This window comes from Sebastes fasciatus, chromosome 21 (assembly GCF_043250625.1).
Source record: "Sebastes fasciatus isolate fSebFas1 chromosome 21, fSebFas1.pri, whole genome shotgun sequence".
Classification (NCBI taxonomy): domain Eukaryota; kingdom Metazoa; phylum Chordata; class Actinopteri; order Perciformes; family Sebastidae; genus Sebastes; species Sebastes fasciatus.
In genome coordinates this window covers 25,135,886-25,157,981 of record NC_133815.1, presented here as the reverse complement: position 1 = coordinate 25,157,981, position 22,096 = coordinate 25,135,886, and the positions used below count along the sequence as shown (strand labels likewise).

The 22,096-nt window shown below is 44.7% G+C and overlaps 1 protein-coding gene across 2 annotated transcripts in view; it reads left to right on the top strand.

Moving 5' to 3' along the window:
• arhgef4 (Rho guanine nucleotide exchange factor (GEF) 4) overlaps positions 1 to 22,096 on the top strand; it is a 107,564-nt gene that overhangs the window by 24,293 nt on the left and 61,175 nt on the right. For both annotated transcript variants that reach the window (XM_074622017.1, XM_074622016.1), the window contains exons 3-5: positions 13,045 to 17,850; positions 20,526 to 20,798; positions 21,175 to 21,304. In XM_074622017.1, the coding sequence (XP_074478118.1) occupies positions 13,045 to 17,850; positions 20,526 to 20,798; positions 21,175 to 21,304 (5,209 nt within the window). The remainder of the gene's footprint in view (positions 1 to 13,044; positions 17,851 to 20,525; positions 20,799 to 21,174; positions 21,305 to 22,096) is intronic.

Here is a 22,096-nt window from a genome sequence, read left to right as displayed (position 1 = left end):
ATACATTTGCTCAGTTTGATGACAGTCAAATATATGTCCCAAAATATTGGTCTGTTCCATTTTTTGACCAGAGATTAACTTCCATGTCTTGAACCTCTGAACCTCCGTCAGGATACATGAAGCCTTTTTCAACACTTCCGACAAAAAACAAAGCAACAGCAGAGAAATGGGCATTAAGGCATTAATGTGTGAGCTTGTTGTTGTGTTTCTGGGTGCCAAGTTCCAGTGGAGGCTAAGACGTTGTGGCTGGCACAGATCAGAGGGGCAAAGCTTTAAGCCTGTGTTGTGCTCCTGTGAGTTGTTCATATTGAAATGAACAGAAGCTCTAACTCACATGATAAAAACAGCCACACAACCCTGTTTTTCAACGCGATCTCATCCCAACTCATCATATTTTGCCACTTGGGCAGAAGTCTTTGGCGTCACTATGATTTGGCGTCACTATGATGGTTCTGTTGGCTTCATCAGACCGTGACCCGAGTGTGAAGTGGTCGGGATGAGAGTCGGTACCTCCAAGTGTGAGGCCATGGTTCTCTGCCGTAAACCAATGGACTGCTCCCTCCAGGTTGGGAGTGAGTCACTGCCCGAGGTCGGAGGTTAACAACCCGAACAAATTGCGAGCCGAGCGCGGCCGCAGCTTGTCAGACTCACAGCTGTCAATCATGACGTCATACCCCCTTTTTATAGCATCAAATAACTAATTAAAGTCAAACACTTGAAACTCAGCGTGATAAGAACTACCTAAAATGACAGAAACCATCTTTGAGGTGTACTTTGACTTTTTATATTGGCCCATGTCCCATCTGCTGACATGGAGGGGGCGGGCTTTATGACCTATACTGCAGCCATCCAGCAGGGGGCGATCCAGATGTTTTGGCTTCACTTTTGGGGAGCTGTCATGTCGTCCATCTTTATATACAGTCCATGGTCAGAACAGTACCAGTGGATGCACTGGTTCTCCTCAGTGTGAATGTGTAGAAGTGAAGCACAGTGATAAGAACTGAGTTCTTCTGGACAGATGAAGAAAAACAAGGTGTAGTTCTATATGTGACACAGAAGGGGGCGTGAGTTGTCTTGTTGTGTATCACTGCAGCAGATTTAAATCCCCCTCACTGTCCAGGTGTCCAACATATTCAGCAGCAGACATCGGCCTCGTCTCACACTGTCTCTGTTCACTGATGACTGATTGTTTGTTTTCCTGACATATTTGTGACTGTTGTGTATATTCAGTGATGTGTTGGCCCACATGTCGTGAAGCCTGTAAATATAACAGGAGAGTCATGTAATTCCTTATCCCGTGATGCTGTAGACTGTTATTGGGGCAGAGCCTTGTTTCTGCTGCTGAAGCTCAAACTGCTTTTATTTTAAACAGATTAGAATCCTGGTTCTCAGTGAAGAAGCTGCTTTAGAGGAGGGTAGGGATGCACCGATACCACTTTTTTTCAGACCGAGTACAAGTACGAGTACTCACATTTGGATACTCACCGATACCGAGTACCGATACGAGTACCGATACGAGTACTTCTCTATGTCAAAAGACCCTCGTTAACAGCCAGGTGGAGGATGTGAGCGACACACGGCAGGCTGGGGAGTCCCGCATACGAGGCGGAGCACCGCGACTGGCTCTAGGTCAGCTTGGAGAGGCTCGGGGCGAAGGTGCTTCCTGGGGCTGTGGCCAAAGTGCTCACTGCGCCCGCTCTCCCCGCTGGGTGGAGGGAGTTGCTCCCGGTGCGACTGTCAACCGGGGCGGACTGTCCTCAGTGCGCCCCAACCGAGTCGTGCCCCTAGGGCGGAGCGCATCACACGTCAAAGGCGCCAGGGGTCTGTGGCGATGTCAGCAACCCACCGACCCGTCTTGAAACACGGACCAAGGAGTGTAACGCACGCGCGACTCAGAGGGTGCAAGCAAAACCCCGTGGCCCAATGAAAGTGAGGGCCGGCGCGCGCCGGCTGAGGTGGGATCCCGGCACCACCGGCCCGTCTCAGGTGGAGCGTGAGCGCGTGCAATAGGACCTGAAAGATGCTGACGAGAGTTTAACGTCACGCTGCCGTAAAGTGGTATCTGGCCATTGTATTAGAGCTGTTTTGCGAGTACGAGTACATGAGCACAGTATCGGACGCGATACCCGATACTGGTATCGGTATCGGTGCATCCCTAGAGGAGGGTTTGCAGCATGACAACCGCTCCACCTGTCTTAATCTTTGCTAAGGTACTGGAAGAGTCAATGAGTCCAAAAGATGATAGAAAAGATCGATATCTTTTCTATCATCTTTTGGACTCATTGGCACACTTAGATCTCTGCAGTATTCCACTTTATTCTGAGCTTTCAGTCCGTCAGACCTTCATCAGAGCAGACGTGATTCAACAAAGGACAGGCTGGTAGAAATAACCAATCCCATTCTAATCATTGGCAGTCTGCAGTACACCTGTATGTGGACACCCTGGTGGTAGAAGCTCTACCTCTTGGGAGGTGTAGTTCTAGTAGAGGCATACAAATAGATGCCATATTTGTTTTATAATACAAAATACACAAAAGGGGTGGAACACAGTGAATATATATAGATCTATATGTTTTATCTATGTTCACTTTGTTCCACCCTTTTGTGTATTGAAATAGCAGACCGCAGAACGCTGTGATTGACCAATCAGAACGGAGTTCAGTTGTGTAATAAGTTTCTGATGTCTATAGCTCACTCTTGATTGGATGTTTGATCTTTAGTGAACATATTGTAGTGTTAGTCAACCACTATTGTGACTCATATTTGTGGGATATTTTATTATTACATTCCTATTTGCTTCGGCCCTCCTCTCAATGAGCTATTTAATTATGAACCGCAAACTGTCCCCATAAATCCCAATAACATGTGAGTCATCCGGCACCCAGTGAGGCCTTTACATCAGTCCTACTGTAACTCTTAACAGCACAGGGGATACTTCCATCACAGGCTATAGTATTATGAAGAATCTACAGAGGAAACTGAATGAAGCTCTTGTGTGTGTGTGTGTGTGTGTGTGTGTGTGTGTGTGCGTGTGCGTGTGCGTGTGCATGTGCGTGTGTGTGTGGAGAGCTGGTGTAGGAGGACGTGCTGGCCAGAATAATAGTCTGCAGGGAATCACGTGTAATTATTGGCTGCTTCTTTCCCACACTGTGCTCTATTGGTATTCTAACCCAGATCTGTGAGGCCTGTTCTCACTGGTCCCTCCCTTTGTGCCATGTTTCCATGGTGTCCTCCGGAGGGGACACAAGCTGGGTTCAGTGAAAGGACTGTGTGTGTGTGTCTCCGCAAACTCAAGAGCACACTAGCACATATTTGAGTGCTGAATTGCATTTTCTTCAGTTCTGCAGTTGTATAACACAGGATTCAAATTACAATAATATTTTTTTATAATTTGTAATATTTTTTAATAATTATTTTCATAATTTTAATAAGCATGAGGGTCTTTTAAAATAAATAAATGTCAGGAGTCTCCTATATATTATGCAGCGGGATAAAGAGACACTACAGTGAATAAAAGATAATATTGGGTTTAGGGGTCCTCAAGAAAATTTGGAAGGTTTCTGACCTAAAACTATAAAACTAAACTACAATTTAATGCAATCATTTTGGACCATTATTATTACTAGTTAGGCTAAATGATTATTTTTATTATTTATCACAGCCTTCGTCTGAACAGCCCTGTAAAAATCATATTCTGTAAATCAGAAGAGCAGATTCAGAAATTGTTTAAATAATATTTCACTAATTATATTTGTTCACACAAAAGTTATGACGAACAATTCTCTAATTATTTTACAAAAAAAGGACGTGAACATTGTGTTGATAAATTACGGCGCCCTCGTTCTCGTCCAGATGCTCCCCACGTTGTCTTTATGTTCATATGGATGACACCTCTTCCTGACAAACAGTGACTGAGCGAACTCTACCGAATGGGGCGTGAAAAAATGTCCAGATGTACTACGAGTGATGTCGCTCTCTACTACATAGAGAGAGTGATGTTGATTAACTGTCGGTTACTGTCAGTCAGTGTCGATTGCGATCAGTGAAAATAGGTTAGAGGTGCACGAATCTTCTCATAAATAGAGCCGGGGTGCGCGTTTTTCAAACAAGCGACACGCCGCTTTACCTGTCCGCTGACGCACGGAGCAGGTTAAGACGTCTTCACTGGATAAAACGGAAACAACCTGATGTTCGCTCGTTTGTATCGCGTCCTGCGCCATTATGAATCTTACAGAGAACCTGATTTACGATGCTCCGCTACGTACAGCTGATCTCAACATAAACGAAAACACACGTGGATGATGGCGCCAGCTGCACGGGGGGGGGGGGGGGGGGGCGATCGTACCCGGGCAGCTTGGCGGAGGTCTGCACTCTCTGAGTGCCATTCTAGTTCCACAACATGTTTTTATCTAACGAAATATTCTGCTTTAATCCTTATTTGTTGGTGTTTAGCCTTTCAAAAATAATTTTGTTTTTAATGCGGTCAAAAACCTGTTTACTCCTCAGCATGCACCTGTATTAGCAGAGCAGTCTAGCATAACAGCACCATGAATTACATTTATAGAAACACAATAACAGTAAATCATATTTACCCCATTTTTAGGGTGATAACTAGGGGTGTAACGTCACGTGTACTCATATTGAACTGTTCAGTACATGGCGTTCGGTTTGGTATGCGACATCCTTTCGGTATGCCATGTGACCAGTGAAAATAGGTTAGAGGTGCACGAAACCTCTCATAAATAGAGCCGGGGTGAGCGTTTTTCAAACAAGCGACACGTCGTTTTGCCTGTTCGCTGACGCACGGAGCAGGTTAGGACGTCTCCACTGGATAAAACTGAAACAATCTGATGTTTTGCTTATTCGCATCGCGTCCTGCGCCATTATGAATCTTGCAGTGAACCTGGTATGGAGAGGGCAGAAAAGGGTCCCGGCAGCTTCTGAAAAGTGCCAGTACGCAAGAAAAAGTCACAGTAGGCCAAGGAGTAAAATGTAGAAGTGCGTACCGGTGAGTACTGGCCCACTTGGAGCACTGACTCAGGTACTCTTGGCTGTATGTATCCACAGGATGGCTGCTGCCATGTGTGTCTGTGAGCAGCAACTTGTGTGTTCTTTTCCTCTCATGAATAATTGAGTGGCTGATATAAATCGAGGCAGCTGTCTCGTACTATAGACCCCATTAAGTCAGTCCACTTTGTTTCCTGTGTGTCCCCCACTGTCACAAAATGAATTCACCATCACCATCAAGCCGTATCTCTTTATACCAGAGAGCTGACCAGGCTGTGGCACTGAGGGACACCAGGGTTAGACCAGGGTCACTATACCCTGATGAACTTCTAGATATGACTTCAGTCGTCGGAACTAATTGATCGGTTGCTACCGTGTGGAGTTTAAATATCCTTTATGCCAACAGATCGGAGGGGTCATGAGACGATTCATTGAATGATGAAACGCTACGACAATTTGGTTTAACTTTTCAAACTTGAAGGTGGAAAATATTTGTTTTGCGTCACAACTGGTAGTGTTGAGTAGTAGGGAGTAGGGAGTACTAGCTTGACCTTTAGCAATGACCCAGTCATTGTAAAACTGATCAATACTGCACCAGTTGTCTGTGGATAGCTCGTAAACATATTTGAGACACTTAAAGGGACTGTTTGTAACTTCTTACACGTATAAATCATTGCGGGTCGGTGTCCCATGCGCGCTCGCGTGTGACTACGCTGTTCAGACAAGACTCCATCACAAACTACACGGAAGCACCAAAACCGCAAAGTTCTATCTAGTGAAGCCCGTCTGTTAAACAGTGTTAGCCCTCACTTTCATTGCGCCAAAGGGTTTTGCTTGCACCCTCTGACTCACGCGTGCGTTAGACTCCTTGGTCCGTGTTTCAAGATGGGTCGGGTGGGTTGCCGACAACGCCACAGACCCCTGACGCCTTTTACGTGGGCCGCGGCACGACGCGGTTGTGGCACACTGAGGTCAGTCCGCAACGGGAGCAGGGAGCCCCGTCACGCTGGGGCGAGGAGCGCTGTAAAGCTGCGGTTGCAAGCCACCTTCGCCCCGAGCCTTTTCAAGCCGACCTAGAGCTGGTCGCAGCGCACCGCCTCGTATGCGGGACTCCCCAGCCTGCCGTGTGTCGCTCACACCCTCCAGCTGGCTGTTAACGAGGGTCTTTTGGCACAGAGAAGTACTCGTATCGGTACTCGGTATCGGCGAGTACTCAAATGTAAGTACTTGTACTTGTACATGGTCTGAATACAAGTGGTATCGGTGCATCCCTACATTGAGGTATCACATTCACCCCCAGGGACTCCCACCACCACTCCCTCCCCTCATTTACTCCAAGTAGCCTCCAGAATAGAGATCAGGTTCCTCATCCCCCTCTCTGCTGAGACCCAAGACAGTAGACAACAATTTGGGGATGACCTCAGAGAGAAGGAAGGGGGGTGGGGGGATCAGTGGTAGATTGAGGTGAGACAGAAGGAGAGGGAAGTGAGAAGGGACCTCTTGGTCTGCCAACACAAACTTTCCATCCACTGCCAGACACTGCTAGAGGTAAGCTCTGCATGATGTTGTAAATCATCATGAATAATCGATGCTGCCCAGATGTCAGTGACTTACTATTGTGTTTCAGTCACACACAGAACATCAGATCAGTTTGCATCTATCTGCATGTGAATGGGCGGAGTAGGAGTCGGGGTCAGTTCCGGACGCGGTGAGGCAGAGGCTCAGCGGAGTCAGAGGAGTGCAGCAGAACGACCAATATTGTGTCATAGAGAAGAGAAAGATTAGCCTTGTTAGTGCATGTATGTGTGTGTGTGTGTGTGTGCGTTCATTCAAACTGTGTGAATGTGGGTGTATGTGTGAACTCAGCGGTGCCCTATACTGGCACAATAGCCAGCTGTCCCTGGGGTCCTGACACATCAGCGTGACTGCAGCGCCCACGTCCACATTCCCTCCGTGCTGGCTGTGGGTGGCGTCTCCGGGCCGTCAGGAGGACACACCGGCTCTGTGGAGCCTTAGGATGACGGGACAACAGTTGAAAGATGGGGAGAGAGAGAGAGAGAGAAAGAAAAGAGAGACGAGGGAGTGGAAGATGAAAACCTAGATGAAAGACTCATCTAAAGACAGGTATCCTGTGTGTGTGTGTGTGTGTGTGTGTGTGTGTGTGTTGTGTGTTATTTATAGCAAAGGGTTGTTTCTGGTGGGAGTAGAGCCAGTCTCCATGCTTGTTTTGCCTAAGTGAGGAAGTTCTCCCTCACCACTTTGTATCACCACATGCAGTCTGGATGTGAGCTGCTGGATCTACTGTTTTGATTATGTGACGTCATAAAGTATCTTAAAATGGTCCAACATCCCACTACTACTGCCTTTGTTCCTGACAGACAACAGTCATAATCCAAATGGCCACTAGAAGTGGCGGCTGTGGCTCAGAGGGTAGAGCGGTTCGATCCCCGGCTACTCCAGTCTGCATGTGAAAGTGTCCTTGAGCAAGACACTGAACCCCAAACTGCTCCTGAAGGCTGATCCATCGGTGTGTGGAGGAGTATTTAGATCAGATCCTGATGGGCAGATTGGCTCCTTGCATGGCAGCCTCTGACATCAGTGTATGAATGTGTGTTTAGGGGGGGCATGCCTGTCACTGTTGGTAGTAGTGGGCGTGTGCATGTGGAGGTATGTGTTTGCTTGTGGAGGTTAGTGTGTACGTCACCGGGGCCTAGATCAGGGGTCAGCAACCTTTACTATCAAAAGAGACATTTTAGGCAAATAATTAAAAAAACAAATCTGTCTGGAGCCACAAAACATTTGAGCATTGTGATGAAGTTTTACAGACCTCCCTGCATGAACCCTCTCAGAGGCTAAATGATGTTTGTTGATAGTCGCTACAACATTGTCAACAGAAAATACGGCCACGGAGTCACAGGTGTGTTCATCTTCGGACGCATCCCGTGAAACGATGGACCACTTTCAGTAAAAATGCTGAAGCAATTGATGGGAAAGCACACAGCAGCCTACAGCATGCGTAACTTTGTTTGTTCATAGTGTTTCCTTCTCATTTAACACAGTTTGAAGATAGTTACTGCTAGGGATGCACCCATACCACTTATTTTCAGACCGAGTACAAGTACAAGTATTTACATTTGCCGGCGCGTGCTGGCTGAGGTGGGATCCCGGCCCAGTGGGGTTGGGCGCACCACCGTAAAGTGGTATCGGTGCCGTTGTATCGGAGCCGCTTTGCGAGTATGAGTATGAGTACATGAGCACAGTATTGGACCAGTGCATCCCTAGTTACCGCCGTATATCGTGGACGCAGTGTTGCTGATTGTTGCATTTTGTTGCTGCTCAAAGTGCGAAGTTTGTGAACTTTAAGTACCAAAGTGGAATATGGATTATTGATCGATGTGGATCGTGGTGAATATTTGCAGTGCTTTTCTACTAAATCTACTGATTGTCATCAATGAGTGGAACAAAGGCTGCTTCCATCGATCATGATGAATGTCAAAGGAACCGTCACACTCAAAGAAGGGAAATAAATAAAGTTAATCAAATTTTGAAGTGTTCACACTTCAATAAAAGAGCTCATGAAAAATGACTCTCAAGTGCAAACTCAGCCGGGTGTTTGGATACAACAGATCATACAACAACGTTGCACGAGTTATTGATGCCTTTGATACTGCAAGAGGAAAAACAGAAACACAATGTGTGGTTCGCAAGCATCAATAGATATAACCATGAGTTTGGTGAAGATGTAAAACAATGGCTCCTGAATGAGCCACATCTTTATAATAACATTTATTCACATCAGGAGCTGGGTGCTCATTCGGAGGTGCAGGCTCTGCCTGCCACAAGGGATAATACCGTGGACCGTGCGTGTGGATAATCGTGGTGAAGAGTCATAGTGTTGTGCCTCAATCAGCCGCTCCACTATCTGCTGGAAAGGGAGCTCCTCTAAGCCTTTAATCTTCTTTAAGACACTCAACTCTAATTAATTAGCAGAAAATAACACCGGCCACTCTGTGAATGGAACACGTCTGGATAGACCATGACTGGAGTTTTTCTTGTTCGGTGCTTTGGGGGGGGGAGGCAGCAAAGTTTTGCCTCTGCACCGTTCATTTGACAAAAATTGATGGTTTGAGTCGGCGAGAGCAACAGTTGGTTTAATGTGAATGCACTGCTGCTAACTAAGACCAACATGTCTGGCAAACAACACAGAGTCCTCTGCTACTGATCGTACACTATCGGTTGAAGAAACCAATAAACATTGTGAACTGTGATAAAAGCATAGACTCTATATAAGAAGTGGACGTAGTCACCGTAACACCACCCACTGGTTTGTGGACTACCTTTTTGAAGCTTTTGAGTTCATCATTTTGGCCGTCGCCATCTTGTTTTTTTGCCGTCGCCATCTTGATTTCTGGCTGTCGCCATGTTGGTCTAATGCAACCAGAAGTGACACGAGAGGTTGGAGCTAAGTACAAATGAATTGATCTCCGTCGATCGCCGCGCAATGCATGTCGGTTAGATTTGTGTCCGACTTGATGCCGACCTGCTCTGACGTCGTGCACACGTGGGCAACGATAACCTCACGAGATCGAGGCGGACGCAGATTTTAGAGCCAGGCGCCACAGTTACTCTCCACCGACTGCAAGACCCAGTGCATTATGGGAAACGCCTGGCTTGCGCCTGATCAAAGAGCTGTTTGGCTCTTAGTTTTGACAGCAAACAACACGTGTTGTAGAAAGTCACAACTTTCTGTGTAATTGTAATATTTAACACTAGATTATAGGATATTAGTCTCATGTTGTGCAATGAAGGTTTCATCTGTTAACAAACACATCTTGTGTGGTTGATAATAATAATTGTTATATTAATGAAGGTTATCTATATATAACACTTATCAAAATGAGTGCTCATCATGTGCTTTACAAGGTGGATATAAAAATAATAAAGGATAGAATCCAATGCCAGATAAACACATTTCCACATAGATTTACAAACAAATATAAATAAATCCCAACGTGGTCTGAAAACTACAATTGGCCTACAGATTGGATCTAACAGGAAGTCAGTTTTTCTGTGACTTTCTGTACATTTTTTGGAGGCTGCTCGAAGCGGCTGGAAACTGTCCGACTTGACCGCAGCTTTTTGTCACCGCCCCCTGCTGCTGCCGCCGGATCTCGTCTACTTTCCAGGCGAGGCGCAGTTCATCTCCAAAAAGCCTAGAATCATCACACTGTCAATCACAAGGTAGTCCCGCCCTAAAGCATCCCCTGCTTTATGGTCTATCTGACTCTAAATGGTACCATCATTTACTAAATGATCATCATGCTGTATTGAAGAAGACTTGAAACTAGCCATTGAGACAATAAACTGATGTTTACAATGTTTACTGAGGTAATAAATCAAGAGAGAAGTAGGCTCATTTTCTCATAGACTTCTATACAAACAGAGGAGTCACCCCCTGCTGGCTGGTAGACAGGATGCACGGTTGATATTTTCTTACACTAAATGTGAAAATTAAAGTTTTAGTTTGACTTTAAAACAATTGATTTGCTTTACAAATAACAAAAATGATTTCATATTTTTATTAAAACTGAATTATAGAATTGATCAATGCACTGTTTCTGTTTCTCAATCTGAACTTTTGATTGTTAGAGGGCTAAGGCCATTGCTTATATTCCATATATAGTTAATTTGTTAATTAATTTACATCTGAAAGAGAAAATTATATGCTTGGAGCAGAATTAGCGTATAGTGATTGAAAGCTATCCAACACACACTATGATCCAGTGTGGCAGTTTGATGGACAACTTAAACTGATACGGTTATATATAACCCATGTTGCTATGTTCTCCTAATGTGATTTGAGTTAGCTTGCATTAAGGTTACTTGTCCTTGAGTTGAGTTGTCATGCTCCCTGCAGTGCAAGTTGCAGCTCTGTATTTATAGCAGGGCTTCTTAATGTCGTCCCTTGTTATGGAGACACAGAGGTCACTGCGTACCTGCTGTTTTGAGGTTGGATTAAGTCCTGACTGCTGTAGAAGGAACACATCTTAAACATGCAGTGAAAGGAACCATTCTGCTTCTTCCTGTGTGTACAGTTATCTGTCTGCAACGTGTTATATGTAAAGACCAGTCACTGCTGGTAGATGGAGAGAAATCGGTGGATCTGTAATTCATAAGACTTGGAAGCTCTTAGCGAGCACGATTGATGATCATGGAAGATAAAGACAAAGACGAAGGAAAAAGAGTGCCAAGGGAAGCTACAGGCATGTAGTGTCAGAAGAAAGGAGACCCTGTGGCTGTGTGTGTGAGAACTGTGTGGTTATGTGTGGGAGTGTATGTATATGGGACGCCATGGGAGCGGCGCTGAGCTGGTTTGCTGCTCGCTTGTGTGCTCTGGTGCTGGACACAGCTTGTGCATTGAAGCGCTCAAGAGTAAGTAAAACTCTGACAGTGTAGGATTTAATTAAAAGGTCCCATGTCGTGCTCATTTTCAGGTTTATACTTGTATTTTGTGTTTCTACTAGAGCATGTTTACATGCTTTAATGTTAAAAAAGACTTTATTTTTCCTCATACTGTCTGCCTGAATATACCTGTATTCACCTTCTGTCTGAAACGCTCCGTTTTAGTGCATTCCAATGGAATTGCAACGGAATTGCGTTGCTAGGCAACAGTTTTGTTTTTCGTTTTTTCTCCGTATATTGAGCGTTTTGATAGTTTAACAGTATTTATGTAGCACTTAAATCTGCTTGATAATATAAAAAACATGACAATCTCACGTTTTACAATATGGGACCTTTAAGGATATACAGTATATATATAAGGATATATACTGTATATATATATTTCTAATATGAAACCGTGTCCCTTGTAACATGTTTTTGCTAAGTAATCTGTGTATATCTTATTGTTTGTTTCGACTTGTGTACTTAGGTCAAATTTGTAATTATCGAAAATATTTTAGCAGTGTATTTGGTTCCAGCTGACTATGTTCAATTTGATTGATGAAAATTTCCCAAAATTGGTTCATGATATGCTTCAATTCAAAAACTTGGGCCAATGATGTTCCCCTTCTGTGACCTTAGAAGTCAGTACTCTACTCCATGTCTCAGGATGTTATCCTGTGGTTTGAATCACAGAGAAACAAACTGAGTTATGTACAAGTAAAATAAAATGCAGAGTAAAGTCTAGTGTGAATGAAACTAATGCTGCTAATGGCTGATGTGGAAGCCAACCCTCACAGGCTATACATTACGGCATTAGACCGAGTACAAGTACAAGTGGCAACCCTTTGGCGCAATGACAGTGCCGGCTGAGGTGGGATCCCGGCCCAGCGGGGTCGGGCGCACCACTGGCCCATCTCGCCCGCAACGTCGGGGAGGTGGAGCGTGAGGACCCTAGAGCCGTTTTGCTGATATGTGATCCTGCAATTCTCGCGTGATCTTGTGATATTGCGAGAATCCAGCTGCCATGCATGTTAAGTTAAGTTAGTAGTGCAGCACAGAACTTGACATTGTGTCTCCTAGCAACTCTGACCCACAGTTAGTCAACCGATTCCAAAGGAAATGGTCACACAAAGGGTCGAGGCTAAATAGCTGTTTCCAAAAACAAATTTAAAAAGTAAATGTTATTCACTTTTAAAAAAATTAAAACAAAAAAAAATGTGCACAGTAGTTATAGTATAATTTAACTGATATGTCCTTAAACAAAATGTTAGAAATCAAGTTTTAGTTTGACTTTAAAATAACTGATTTGCTTTACAAATGACTGAAATAAGTAAATTTTTCTATATCATTTTTTTCATTAATAATTTTGCTAACTTTAATAGAGGAAAGTTTGAACACGCAATACTACTCTACGTGTGTACTTATATTGATGTTGTATATCTTTAGGACTTGTTGATTTGGTTGACTTTACACGCCGTCTAAATGACTGCTCTTCAGTGGCTGTATGAGGATCAGTTGTAAGATTCCTATTTGCATTATGCTAAACCTCCTGTTGTTCATGCACTGATTTCTATCTCATCTTCTTCTCTACAGTCTCCACAGCCCCAGGACGCCCTCGAACACTCCCCCCTACTCTCTGAAGGATTAGGCTTAGAGGAGGGGGATTTGGGTGCTGACTCCCTGGAATGGTGCGAGAGAGGCACAGGACGGGGTGACACATCTGAGGAGTGTTTCGAGTCCCGCTCTTGGCGCAGGGACACCCTGTCGGATTTCACTGTGGACGGCGAGGACTCTCTGGATACTCTGCTAGGACTGGAAGGGGCCTACCTCGGTCGGCGAGCAACGGGCGGCACCTTCCGCACCGGGCAGAGTAAAGCCAGACGGAGAGAGTCCGTGACAGCCAAGGACGACCACAGAGATGCCGCTGAGACTTATGTTGGACAATTTCGATGTAGCACGAGGGAAAGCCTAGAGAACCACGTGGACCCTAATATTCCCTTAAAGTTCAGCACTAGAGACCTGTGCACAGTTAAGATTCGACCCTGTCCAACTACAGAGGAACTAACACAAGAGTTGCACCGAGAACGGTGCAGTTTACAGGCTGTTTGTTCAGAAACTCAAGTCAAGGACAGCACAGAGCCATACTGTTTACATGTACAAAGCCAACACAACACAGACACCTTTGACAAGAAGGTAAATAGTCCACCTGACACTCAGGAAGTGAAATTGCATGCACAACCTGAAGAAAGCAATCCCAACAAACTGAATGAACCGACAGACTCGGAAACATGCACAACACATGTAGATACCACAGAGGACAAGGTTGTGGAGGGACAACAGGAAATCACACATGAACACAACACAAGGTTACAGACAGGGAACACAGAAAGAAAAAGCATAGAGAAGACAGACATAGAAAGCTTAGAAATCTGTAATGTTCAGAATGTAGAAGTAGAGAATATTGAACTACTCCGCACTTCCTCTATAGAGAAAAACACAAGTTTAAATAGATGCAATAGTGACTATAATGGTAGACATCACAGGCGGAGAGAACATTTAGAACACCAGGGTTTAATCAATGAAGACACACGGGATCTAAAAGTGCACAAGAACGAAAGGGACGTGTGCGAGAGTGTGGGGACATATCGTAATGGAACACGTCACAAAATAGAGAGTCATTGTGAAGACAACACATGCATAGCTGATACACATTTCACTGATCTATTGAATGCACAAACATCTAACAGTGCTTGTACACCAGTGCACTCTAAATCAGAGACAAAATACACAGACTCTCAGTTAATTACAGAAACTGTTGTAGCAAGTCCAAACATCACAGAAGCACATGGCGCAAAGACACATAGTGTACCACAAAACACAAAGTCAGCAAAGCTTAGAGACACACTCGAGGCAGTCAATATATTGGCACACAAGGTGGATGTTTGCTGTTCACGAACTCTGTGTGATGAGAGCTCCAGCAGAGGACTGTCAGAGATCCACCCTCAGGTTTGTACTATTGAAACGAAGCCCCAGGATAAGGGAAGGGTGTCAGGTGTCTGCTTCCAGGCGGAGCAGTTTGGGTGTGTTGGTACTACAACAGAGTTGACTACACAACCCGGGACAGTAAATGAAATAAGTTCCTCCATCACGTTTTCCACAGAGACCACAGCCTCTTTTCCATCGGATACCTGTTATGCTGAGCCGACTGTGGTTCCAAAGGTTTCTACGCTAGCCTCACCTGTTCTGTTGGCAGATTCAGACAGGGAAGAGCTCACTGACTGGCAATCAGATAAAAAAAAAACTCAGGACGCACGGTTACAACCACAACAAGTTCCAGGTCGAACCCAGGGTTTTATTCCCAATCACTTGGATCAGGGAGGTGCTACGATAGAAATAGCCACTCATAGGCAGCTCCATTCTGTGGACAAGCTTTTGGAGAGGGCACGGTCAGGCTCTGTAGAATCAGGACCTGACTCAACTCAAATCCAATCGGACACTGGTAAGGATTCTGAGGAATGTCTGCCTCATCACCCATTCTTGAATAATCTGCTGTTTTTTTCTGGCAACCAAGGAGCAGAGGATACCTCCCCTCTGTTATCAGAGAACTTTGGAGGAGAGAGGAATAGAGAAGGATCACCCTACTCTCTTCTTTGGCAAAACAAGGAGCTGGAGGTGGAGGGCAACCGTGACTATCATGACCAGGAACAAATTGTGGAAGTAGAAAGCAAAGTCAATCTTCCACAGCCACAACTTGGCACAACAGAGTTTTCTGAGCACATTGAGCTGAGAGTAATTCCAAAAGCAATAGCCAGTGATCCAGATGCCTACTTTACTCAGCATGTGCCTAGTAGGATAGGAAAAACAGCAACCTGTCATGCTGCTACTGAGTCCATTCAGGACAGTAGCAGAGAACACCCAGGTTTAGCTCAAGAAGCCATTTCCCAGACAAACATACAAACTACTGTCAGCACAAGTTCTAGTCATTGTAAACAAGTTCTGCTAAAGATCCCTGAACCTCCCTGTAGCCTGAACGCCTCTTTTCCTCTGCTCTCAGACTCCAACAATAACATCGAGGCCAGTACAAAAGGGGTGGGGAGAGGGGAGGGTTTAGGCTTTTCCTCACTGGGAGCCCAAAGCAACTACGAAAGTAACAAGAGAATAATTTGTCCTGTGGTCGAACCATCAACAGATGTGACCACTGACCCCTTGGGAGATGTAGACAAGCCCCAGGAAGATTCTGAGTTGTTCCTTTCTTCACTGGACCAAGGAACCAACTGGAGCAGGGAGGACACTGAATCTGTGCAAGGGAAAATTCTTGACAGCCAAAGCCATTCAAACATGGCTCACGCAGATGAGCTAGACAAACTAAAGACAGAGAAGAGTATTGAGGATAACACTGTTGTAAGTCTAGAGTTCAAGTGCCCTAACTCAGAAAGAAATGAGGGTCTTCAACCCTTAGTGTCAAGTTCGGAGAGCAGAGGCCTATTAATGGACAGTGAATTTAAAGAGAGAGAGGGGCACTATTGTAGCCAACCAGGGGGTCACAGCTTACCCAACAGAAGAAGAAGCAGCCTATCCAAATCATTTGAGGAATATACACTGGCTGTGGAGTATAGAGACCACACACAGATCAGATGGCCAGCTCCACAGCAGGAGGTGAGGGTAGTAAGGTACTCACACCCTGATGTCAGTCTCAATCTGCTTGCTGCCAGTAGTTTAGAGCCAATTCTGGAGGCTGAGCGTTCTTATAGCACAACAGAGGATGATTTATTAATAGAAACAAAGAAAGAATATAAGGTCATGAGGCCTGCTGAGGAAGTTGGGGATATTGCTAGCCTTTCAGGGGACATATCCAGTCCCAAGAGTCCACACCACCAGCCTGAGCAAGAAGAAGAATATTTGACCACTGCTGAGTTAGAACCTGAGGTGAACCCAGCAACACCTGTTCTATGTGGTAGTGGTGAAAAGCACTCCAGACATATGACTGTTGCCTATGATGCTGTGTCTTACACCTCAGCTAGCAGCAACTGCGATACATTCGAGGATCCTCACTTTGCTATTTCAGCCAGAAATGCCGACGATGACAAAATGACCAAGAGAAGCAAAACAAAAGGCAACCAGACAGGAAATAAAGGCTCCAAGTTTTCTGTCTTTGCTAAAATGCCTTCTTTTAGGAAGGTTAAGGACTCAAAGGGTGCCAAATGTGAGGAGGTGCCTCAGGAGTTATCAGATGGGGGAGATGAGGGCTTTCTGTCTGAGCAAAGGCCTCAGAGGGACAACTCAGACGATGAGGTTTTTGTCAAAGATGACATCCTCAGCCAAACAGTTCACCAAGAATTTCCCTCATTGCATGACGAGATAGAAGAAGAGGACTGTGGCTTTTCCCTCTCTACTCCCCATACTCGCCCTGTCCATCAACTAGTCAGCCAGAGGAGTAGTGGGGAGGGTAACGGAGGACCAAGCCCAGACAACCCCCTCCTCAGCCAACTCCAGTCGCCTAATGGGCAGACCTACAAGAGGAGCAAGAGCAACGACCATTTAAACATCCGCATGCGCTTTGCACAAGCACACAAGTCCCTTCACAGCCTGTTTGAGTCCCGTTCACTGGATCAGGAGAATGAGAAGCAGGCCACTGTGGGCATTGATGCGGATTCTGGTATTGCCAAACAATCCCGGAGGAAGATAAAAAAGGCCAAGGAGGCTATGCTGCTGAAGAGAACTCTTTCAGTTCCAGATGGGGAACGTAGCAACATGGCTTCTGGGCTTCTGGGCTGTGGAGAACTAATGTCTTCTCCACTCCTGGACAGGCTCAGGAGTCCAGGGTCGCCATCGTCCCTCAGAGCCCTTCGCCACACCGATCCCATCACTAAGCGCGGAGTTCCACAAGGGAGTGGAAAGGAAATCCCCCATGGGTGTAAATCTGAGGGCCAGAGAAGAAAATCCAATGGTCTACCTTCCACATTGTGTGTGTCTGGCCTACCTCCATTTTTAGATGACTCTGCAGTCCAACAGCCCAATCACACCAGCCAAGATTCACTAGCCACATCTACTCATCAGCTTGCGCCATGCTGGACCAGGTCCCACCCAGTAACCAGCGAGGGCTTGTTTAAGAGCCCCCTACGACCAATGAGCCCTAAACCTAACAGTCCTAGGCCGGCAGTTCAGCGTAAAATCTTTTGCTACCCTCTCTCAGCGAGGGACAGTTCTGTCTGTCATATCCTTCTGGGCCATTCAGTCAGCGTGGAGGGATTAACAGACCCCCCCGAGAGACCTAAGACCTTAAAACCCTCGGCTAGCCCCCTGGGTCTCAGCCTCAGCCCTCTGGATGCAGCCGAAGGCAGAATAGACAGCCAGTCACACATCAGCCTGTATGCCATTGGCTCTATCAACAAATTAGAGGTAAGAGAAATCTGTTTGTCATGCACAGATCAGATTTTTGTAAAATCAAAAAAAGAAATGTGCAACAACTTTATACAGAAATTCTAATCTTAATAATAAGTAACAATGTTTTACTGGGATCAAATTTGTGCATGTGTAAATGTCATAAATGCCTTTTTGTATGTTAACCATTACTATAAAGCTGTATAGATAAAACAGGCCTTATTCAGGCCTCAATTAAGATGCCAATGAGGTTCCAGCTCCCTGGGAAAAGTGTTTCATCCCCACCTCTAACTCACACACACTAACTCTGGCTTCTAATGAATGGGGTGGGGGGGTGGTGACACCAGTTAATCTCTTGCTCTGCAGACGATGGTGTGTGTGGGGGTGTCAGGGTGGTTGCCAGTGTAGATATCTGTCAGTATCTGGATTGGGACAGAGAACAAGTCCCTCTTTCTTTGTGGCTCTCAGTGAAATAGATGAGGAGGAGGAGAGAAAACAGCAGAGTCAACTCTTTCTCCCTCTCAGCCCCCAGCAGGGTGGTAGATTTCCATTCTCTGAGTTAGCTGGTTACCATCATCCCACCTCCCTGGCAGGTCCTACAATAGTCCTGTGATACACAGCCAGAGCAGGATAACTTGAGGACTAGCCCCCCCTTGTGGCATCCTCCCACTTGATGTTCATTGTGATGACATTAACCACTGCCTTGCAATGTAATATGGCAAAAAAAAGAATAACTTTATTGCTTTTGAGTGATTTTGACCATCAGTTAGGCAGAATTTTTCTTTGATTTTCTCCAAACTTTATGACATCTCAACACTACGACGGAGTATTAAGACCACATTGAGGAAAAAAAATTTAATCTGAGATTTCGAGAATGAAGTCATACTATTACGGGAATAAAGTTGTAATATTACGAGAATATAGTCTATAACTTTACGAGAAAAAAAGTCGTAATATTAGGAAAACATATTACCAGCAACCATCAAAACGGGCGAGAGGACAACGCAGTTTCTTGCACAATCTTTTCAAGGTCCTGATACTTATGATGATGTGGTGCAGTATTTCCTTATTTGTGAAACCTAAACTAAAGTATAACTTCACAAGATGCTCCACGTTCCTTATTTTCACAAGGGCAGCACGCTGCTCTATTTCCCCTCTAAAATAACACGTAAAACTTGACTTTATTCTCGTAATATTACGACTTTATTCTAGTAATATTATGACTTTATTCTAGTAATATTATGACTTTATTCTCGAAATCTCTGATTATTTTTTTTCTCAATGTGGCCCTAATACTCCGTCGTACAACACACCTTTATAGAGACATCAGAGACTGCTTTGTGTCCCTACATAAAACTTGGATTGGAAAAGAGTAGATACTTTGTTTATATGGTTCCGTATTTTGGTCATGTCAGGCTGCTTTTCAGGGTCTGTGCTCTCCGGAACGACACAGAACTCGTGAAAAGGGTGGGGGGTGTTTGTCAGTTTTGTTGCACCTGACCCACTCAAACTAATCCAAGTTGGGGGTTAAAGGCACTTCAGTAATGATAATGGAGACACTGTTTCTGAATGATCTCAACCATATCTTTGGAATTTCTCTACTGCCGTTGTATACACCAATACATATATGTGATATATGCTAAGATTGACCAATATCAGCCACCGACTCTGACCTCCGTCGGGCTGTCTCTGTGTTCAAAATCAGTTGTCTGTCAGCAGCACAAGCTCAGGAAGTGCAGTGGCTGGCCAAACTATCCTCACCAGGCTGACAGATATCATTTCTTGGCTAAAAATAGTTTTCAAGTAGGCTGCATGAGGATAATACAGGAAGAAAAAAAGCATTGTTTTTATTTAGTGATTCATTGATTTTCTTTCCAAACAGGGAAGTTGGAAAGCTCATAGTGACGCTTGGAGCTTTGGTCAATCTTCAGACACCGTTAATAAGTTCAGAACACATAAACAGCAGGAAAGATCACTCTTTACTAAGCAGAGGGTCCCAGGGTTAGCTAGTCACATGCACTTGCCTCGCTGTCAATGTGGGTTGATCCATTTCCATGTTCCATTTTGCCATTTCATTACTTTTTTCTATTTTCAAACGCCAGATTATTTTCCCAGTACTTTTGTGCTACATATTTGATTTGGCTAAAAGTGTAGAACTATATGGAACCAGCTATTTTGGGAGCAGAACAATACAAATTAATTTCTATTGAAATTAAAAATTAAAAAAAAAGGCAGTGGATGGCTGCAGAAGAGGTTTTGGGGGAAAGACACTGCATGTTGGAAGGGAGTCATGAAACTGGATTTTTAATGGTGTCATTTGAATTCATTGTTTACACTGCCACAGGTCTGAACCTTGCTGTGTGAGCAATCTCTTCATGTAGAATACAATACAATGACAGCCTAATAGCCAGGACACTGACACTGTGAGGATGTTGGGGTTGACTAACCAGCTCTATGTCAGTGAATGGAAGTTACCTACAAGATCCTGTAGTCATTTCATTGTCTATCTTCATGTCATATCATACAAATGCATTCCTTTGACAGTCTTGACTGTCCTGTATCCAAAGTTACAATCACAAAAATGGAGGTAAAAATAGCCACAGTTGTGCATGGTACCTGGGGGACTAAAAGGCAGTGGATTTGGTATAAAAAAAAGCTGACTGTGACTAACCAGTAAATTATGCACTCAAAAGGGCACACAAAACGATGGTGGACCTGCCAGCCAGTCCAGAAGAAGAAGGCTGTTGGAGGTGAAGGACGAGGGGAAGGCCTCTGTGGTTTTTGGTGGGTTGAGGACTGGCTGCTGGGTGAATGTGGGGTGTGACGAAGGTGGCCAGCAGCGAAGGCGAAGGTTTTCAGACGACCTCTGGATTGAAGAGCAAAAGAAACACAAACGCAAATTGGCCAGAGCCATCAGGGGGAGCATGGGACAACTCAACACACTGTTATCTGAAGACATAGACAAAGTAAGATGTGTGGCCACAGCGCCGCGAGCTGCCAAAGATCCAAACCTTGGACGTCTTTGTGATACTCATCTTCTCCCTTCTCTGCCTTGCTTCTGAGTTTCCGTTCTTCCTGGACAATCTGTTTCTCTCTGGTGATCTTCTGACAGTTCTTCTTGGGTATGAAGCCTGCCATCACTTAACTTTCGTTTCAGGCATGGCCTCCTAATTTCCATTCTTCTGCACATTAACTCACGCATGCCCATTCATCTTGCATTCTTTTCTTTGCACATCACTCAGTTGGATTGATTGTTTGTCGTTTATGGGTTCATGTCTAGTTCATCACTAGCAGACGGTGATAATATCAGTAACTTGAAATAATCCTCTTCCAATCCCACAGACTGATGCCGGAGTCCATTTGGGGCCAATTGAGGCCTTCCGGGGGATGTCCCTCAAAACCCACTGCTTCTCTCAGAGCACCCCCATTGGTCTTGACTGTCTGGGCTGGAGAAGATGCATGTCCTACTCCTGTAAGTACCCACTCTGGTTAAGTCATTAATAACATTTGAACCTGGGACATTTTGGATACTCTAACCAAAATGAGAGTTGAGTGAACTGTCTAATATAACAGTGTATATTAGCGTGTTACTCTATTACAACTACACAGGCTGAACGTAGTTTATTACACGGATACAGATTGATTAGTTCAGGTCATTCTGTTCAATGATGTAGATTATCTCTGCTTTCTGTTGTTGGGATACTAGTATTGCTGATAAGTGGTAATCTGGATGAGCCTAATTTGACCTCATTGAATCTATGTTGAGTTTGTGCTGGGTGTAACTGAAACTGAGTTTCACTAGTTTACATTGTTTTGTAATCACAAACACATTGCACTTCATGGATATGCACATATTGTATTGTATGCACTGCTGCTAGCAACACTAGCCTCACACATTTTGGCATGTGGCTGGCATTAACACAGAACTAGTGCAGTTCCTTATTTATCCTGCTGGCTGCAGTAAGTTCTCACTGCAACTCAAAGTACCATACAGATGCATGGAAACAGATACTTCTCTCTTCAGGGGAAACGTGCAATTTGAATTTTACGCTCTGTTTATTTTTTGTGGAGCTTTTGTAGCAGAGAGAGGAGAAATTTCTACATTTATCAAACAACAACACCAAAAAACATTTCAGCCCATCTGGCGGCTGTTGCTCAGAGGTAGAGCAGGTCGTCCTCCGGTCACATGTCGAAGTGTCCTTGAGCAAGACACTGAACCCCAAACTGCTCCTGAAGGCTGAGCCATTGGTGTGTGAATGAGCAT